The 5,865-nt window shown below is 31.0% G+C and overlaps 2 protein-coding genes, 1 non-coding gene and 1 pseudogene across 3 annotated transcripts; 2 read left to right on the top strand and 2 right to left on the bottom strand.

Moving 5' to 3' along the window:
• The first annotated feature begins 11 nt into the window (after positions 1-11).
• On the top strand, positions 12-557 carry LOC107059223 (receptor-like serine/threonine-protein kinase At1g78530). Its single transcript, XM_015305710.1, has 2 exons — positions 12-114; positions 220-557. The coding sequence occupies exons 1-2, from the start codon at positions 12-14 to the stop codon at positions 555-557; spliced, it is 441 nt and encodes a 146-aa protein (XP_015161196.1).
• A 581-nt stretch (positions 558-1,138) lies between these two features.
• LOC102595878 (CBL-interacting protein kinase 5-like) lies at positions 1,139-2,761 on the bottom strand (annotated as a pseudogene).
• A 1,178-nt stretch (positions 2,762-3,939) lies between these two features.
• On the top strand, positions 3,940-4,017 carry MIR8039 (microRNA MIR8039). The gene has a single exon (NR_127201.1). It is a non-coding gene; the product is annotated as a microRNA MIR8039 (primary transcript).
• Positions 4,018-4,177: 160 nt separating this feature from the next.
• On the bottom strand, positions 4,178-5,218 carry LOC107059222 (uncharacterized; the record flags this gene model as incomplete). The annotated part of the gene is made up of 2 exons (XM_015305709.1): positions 4,178-4,389; positions 5,041-5,218. Coding segments are annotated over 2 exons (390 nt in total), but the record flags the coding sequence as incomplete, so codon positions are not given.
• Between the last annotated feature and the right edge of the window lie 647 nt (positions 5,219-5,865).

Genomic DNA, 5,865 nt, shown 5'->3' with positions numbered 1-5,865 from the left:
TGGATGAGGATATGGTTGCCCACCTAAGCGACTTTGGTATTTCAAAACTGCTTGGTGAAGATGAGAGTGATTTATACACAAAAACCTTAGCAACATTTGGTTATATTGCACCGGGTACGTCTCTTTGTTTTTGCTAATTTGAACATTGATTTTTCCTCTTATTCTTTTTTTCCAATCAAGAAAGTATATTGCATCTTTTAATTAATTGTTTGACTGTAGAGTATGGACTGGATGGACTGGTGTCAATAAAATGTGATGTCTATAGTTACGGGATTATGTTGCTGGAAACATTTACTAGGAGAAAGCCTACTGAGTTTGAGGGAGATCTTAGCTTGAAGCAATGGGTGAGTTATTCACTCCCAGAGGCAGTAATGGACGTTATGGATGCCAACCTGGTTACACCAATGGATAATCGCTTACAGAAGGAGCTAGATGTTATGGCATCAATCATGAAAGTGGCATTAGATTGCTGTGCTGAATCTCTGGCAAGAAGGACAAACATGAAAGATGTTGTAGGGATGCTACAGAAGATCAAGATTCAACTTCTTGCATGCTGAGCATGTTCTCTGTATCTCTTGTTCTGAATCGATCACTTGTTTGTTTTATGGAAAGATAATGCTTTTTTTGTTTTGTTTTAGAACTTGATTTGTGCATGATTCTGTTTTCAGAAATGCTAGTTGGTTGCAATAAATGTCACTGTTTCCTCTTAATATTAGTGTTGCAAAATGGTAGAACAAGTAAATTGAATGACTAAAACTAAATCGATCCTCTTGAAAATCTTGAAGCAGAATGATCTTTTTGTAAATTGTTAAGAGGAATTATCTATATGAATAGAAATAGGCAAGTAATATAGTAAATGTTTTTCATGGGAAACACCAAGAGGACATATAACATCAAGACAACAAACAAAAAGAGCAATGACAAAAAATGCTATGATCATAATGCCTACATGATTTAAAAAAAACAGAAACCATAATATTTACGCTACCAAATTGCTTAAAGAATAGAAAAAATAACTTAAATAATTGTTCACTCTCGATCAACTGCTTAAATTAAAAATAGACAACAATATATATATATTAAAACATTTCAAAAGAATATAAACAAATTATTTTTTTTTTTTTCATATCTTTACCTCTCAAGTGTTGATTTCTTGATTTTCCACTTGTTGTTGCTCATTGCCCTGCAATGTCCAAACTATATCTTTTAATGAAGGCTTTAATCCTTGATCACAAAAGTTCCAATATTCTGCAGTATCTCCTGATTTTTTTGTCACTTGTACAACATGGAAAGCTGGAGTAATCTCAAATATCTCTGCATCAATTGCTAATTGCCCTTTTCTCCCTTCTTTGCTTCCTTGCATTTTCACCGTCCCTTCTCTTTTCTTCACCTGTTGAAGACATAATAAAGTAAATAAAGTTTGTTCATTCTATAATACTAAACTTTTAGCTAAGATGGTCATAAGCTAAAGGTGATCAGATTAAACTTTTAGATGAGATGAACCTGCAGGCAAAGTCACATATAGGCTCAAGGGTGGTCAGATGAACATCTTTCACCGATATTATACTATGTATGGGTCATACGTACCTTAAAACTACCCATTGAAGCTACTTCCTCTAGCCTCGAGACAATAGTGGATGCAGACTTTTGTGTCGTGAATCTAGCATCCGACCTATGACTCTTATCTTTCTCGAACAAGCTAGAGAGATCAAACCAGGAGAAAGAGAAATGATATCGAAAGCATTCAAACAAGTAGGCTTCATTATTGTTGATGAACTCTGTTCTTTGTGTCTTGAAGAACACTCTGCATCCGAATCATCCACAATATCAAAAACACTACGAGGTGAATCATCGTCGTGTTCTTGATCCAAAACTAGTGGTTTATCAATTTGTTTGAATCCTTTCTTGAACCAATTATTGTCCATTAGCTTAGCTAATGTGATTCTTGAAAATGGATTTGGATCAAGAATTCTTGAAAGTAGTTTTTTCACTTCATATGGAAAATATTCAGGGCATTTAAATATCCCTTTACTAATTTTCTTATACATTTCCATTAAATTTGTGTCATGAAATGGAAGATAACCAGCTAACAATACAACAAAATCACCCCACATGACCAAATATCCGCCTTTTCGCCATCATATCCTCTCTTATTTATGACCTCTGGCGCGACATATGCTGGAGTTCCACACATCGTGTGGAGGAGTCCATCTTGTCTTTTCGTATCGAAAAGAGCACTCAACCCAAAATCAGAAACCTTTAGGCTTCCAGTTTCATCCAGGAGTATGTTTTCAGGTTTCAAGTCCCTATGATATACCCCTCGACTATGATAGAAATCAACAGACGCGATTAATTGGTGAAAGTATTTTCGCGCAGCTGATTCCCTAAGCCTCCCTTTAGAAACCTTATTGAAGAATTCACCACCTCTAACATATTCCATTGCAAAAAAAAAAAATTGTTTTGCTACTTCATAAAGTTCAACAACATTTGGATGTCTAATTAATCTCATAACAGAAATTTCACGTTTGATTTGGTCAATTAAGCCAACTTTCATGACTTTTTCTTTGTCAATTACCTTAACAGCTACAATTTGTCCTGTTTTTAGGTTCCTTGCATGATAAACTTTGGCAAATGTACCTTGCCCTAACAACTTACCAATCTCATATTTATGCATCAAAATTGTCCCCTTTTTCTCCGTTTTCGCGCTCTTCATGCTCATCATCCTGCAAGAGGATAGATGATGCATCCCAAGCACGCGAAGAAATTGAAATTATTGGCGAATCATCGTGTATTCACCTAGTGATTTCCCCTGGCTAATCATAGGGGAAAATTAACCAGGGTTAGAGGAGGTGTGTTTGTGTTGGGAAAAATTGAATCCAATGGAATGGAGAAAAATTTATGGAATTTAAAGAATTGGTTATTTTTGGAAACAAAAGAAAGATGGTTAAATTATGATATCAAGATTTTGGGTAGTTACTATATATATAACTAATAAATAAAAATAGAAAAAGTCTATATATATATATATATATATATATTTGTATTATATCTATCTATCCATTCCGTTTTATATGACACTATTTCCGATTAGAAAGTTGAATAACTCTTTCATATGTTTTATTACTGGTATTTTAAACCATATATAAGAAGTTACTTTATTTGTTTCGATTAATATAGTAGTAGTTAATTGAGCACGTACGTAGTTTCAATCTTTCAGAAGAAAAATATAAATTTTTGAAACTTATAATCTTAAATCATGTCATGCCATCTCGACAGCTATAAAAACATGTGTCACTAATTAAGGGATCATTTCTTCATTAGTGCATGCATGTCATCCTTTGTGCAATATTTATATTCATTGTAAAAAAAAAGTGGAAATTGGTATTATCTCTTTGATAAAGGTGAATTTAGAATTTATGAATTCTGAGCTCTACAGAAAGCAGCGTATTGAATAAGCAGATTTCTAACACAAAGACTGTTTTGAGTAAACCTATTAAATTTTGTTGAATCCGTACGTAATTAGAATTTTAGTTTTGCCCCTGCCTAACAAAAATAAATAATCCACCTCTCTCTTTAAATTTTTCCAATTCAAATTTCATGCTAGTTCAAAAATCTTTTTTACTTTTTAAAATTTCGTATCTGATTAAATTCAAACTAAAACACATAAAATAAAATAAAACAGATGAGTAATAAGAAGAAGAGAAGAAATAAACCAAAGATTTGGCATATGTACAACAAATTCAAACATGCATAATAATAACATAATGTTTTCTATTGAGTTAATGATCAAACACACATTTAAATTATCTTCATTTTTATTTTTTTTGAGTTTCACATTCTAACAATTAATTAGTTGTTTTACTTTTGCTACGTGAATTACACTATTGATGTATTAAAACACACCTCAAAACTACTTAAACCAATTATCAAATGTTCTCTTTTCCTATCTGAACTATCACCATCTACTTAACTAGATGTGTTTTAATACTTAGATCGTGATAGTTCATATAAAAAAAAAAAAGAGATGTGTTTTAATACTTAGATTGTGATAGTTCATATAGAAAAAAGAAAGCCGCTGACAACTAAAATATGAAACTCGAAAAAAAGGATAGATTTTGATCACTATCATATATAATAACAACACTAATAATCCCATAGCATATTTATCTCTAGCTTATTAATTACTATTATGTTCTTGTTCCCTCTTCTTTCCCCATTGTTGCAAACATAGCCTTATTCTCTTTGCTGCTGCTAAGTATTCCACACCTTGAATTGGTGTCAATATGCCCAATATCTCCTTTAGTGTCTTCATCCTCAACTCATCAACTTCTTCTAGTAAATTTGACATGTCCTCACCATGTTTATTTAAGGGCTCGATTTCATTCTCACCTGTTGCAAACATAATTAAGTAAATAAAATATATTTTCTTAAAAAAATAATTTTATTTTTAAAATAATTATAACTCGTTTGGATCATATGGTTATTGAATATTGTTTCATAATATGTTATTATATTGTATTATATTATTTTGATGAATATAACTTCTAGTTAGATTATATTATTTTTTATCATTTCATAATCTCATGCATTATCAATTTGAAGACTAAGCTTTTAGTATTACAAAGAAAAAGTAAAATATGGGATAAAATAATTTTCTTTTATAAAAAGTAAAATATGCTTGTTAAATAACAAAGACAAAATGAGGGGCGAAAAGGTAACAATGTGTTCATGATATACGCTTATAATAAGACTATAATATTTGTCGTTATTTGTTATACTTTCTTTTTTAATTTATTCCAAAAAAAATGCCATACTCCCTGATCTGGGTCACTTTACTTATCATGATTGTATAATTTTTTCAAAATACTTGTCATTTAAAAAAAAAAAATAGAATTAATTATTTGTCTCCACCCCTCTACATTCTTCCAATAAATGTATATATGGACAAAGATTAATATGATAAAAAAGGAAAAGTAATACTAAATTGAAATTAAAAAAATAAAAATTAAACTTCATGCTCAATCAAACATCGTTACGTACCTCTTTCAGCATTGTAAATTCTGGCCGCCATGGCAAACGGTTGATCAACAACATCTTCTTGCAAGCTAGCTAACCTTGAAGAAAATTTTCTCTCTTCTAAAATAATCTGTCTTTGTAACTTATCAATCGTGGTAATTTGCTTACCAGAAAGCTGACCAAAGTCTCCAATTTTCATACCCTGTGTGTACGTCCATAAAATTAGTTCATAAAATTATAACTTATGTCTAACTCGATTATATTTGAACAGGATAACTATCCTCCCCTTTATCAACTCAATCTATTTTTACTCAACTCATCTAAAAGTTTGCTATATAGCCCACATTGACAAATGACAATCTTAATTAAAGTATTAAAAACAAGACTTTTTTTCTTTCAGAAAGCAAACTCGCAGTCGTTGTCCTTTTAAGTCCACACGCACCAAATAAATCTGTTCATGTGCAATGAACTACAAATCATAGGAGATATAAAGCGCATAAGGTCAGCTGCAACGAACTTATATAAACCACAATAAACAAGCTCAGTGTGACGAGCTCGCGTCGACTGAGAAGGTATTGATGGAAAAAATTGATCTTTGACATTTCCTATTTAATACATTATATAAAATCATAATAAAAAATTATTAAATAATTAAATAAATTATAAAATAACAATCAACAAAATTAAAAATGTGTAAAAGTTGGACAGATTGAACTATGATCTATTGTTTAGATCATTAATTTATTTTAAGCTTAAAAAACTTTTCACCGATCAAATAATCCGTTAATACATTCAAATTTAACTCAACCTGATTATTTAACATCCTACCTGTAGATATTCTGCGATATG

This window comes from Solanum tuberosum, unplaced genomic scaffold, assembly GCF_000226075.1.
Source record: "Solanum tuberosum cultivar DM 1-3 516 R44 unplaced genomic scaffold, SolTub_3.0 scf00901, whole genome shotgun sequence".
Classification (NCBI taxonomy): domain Eukaryota; kingdom Viridiplantae; phylum Streptophyta; class Magnoliopsida; order Solanales; family Solanaceae; genus Solanum; species Solanum tuberosum.
Note: the sequence above shows the minus strand (reverse complement) of the source record. Positions and strands in the feature narration are given on the sequence as shown.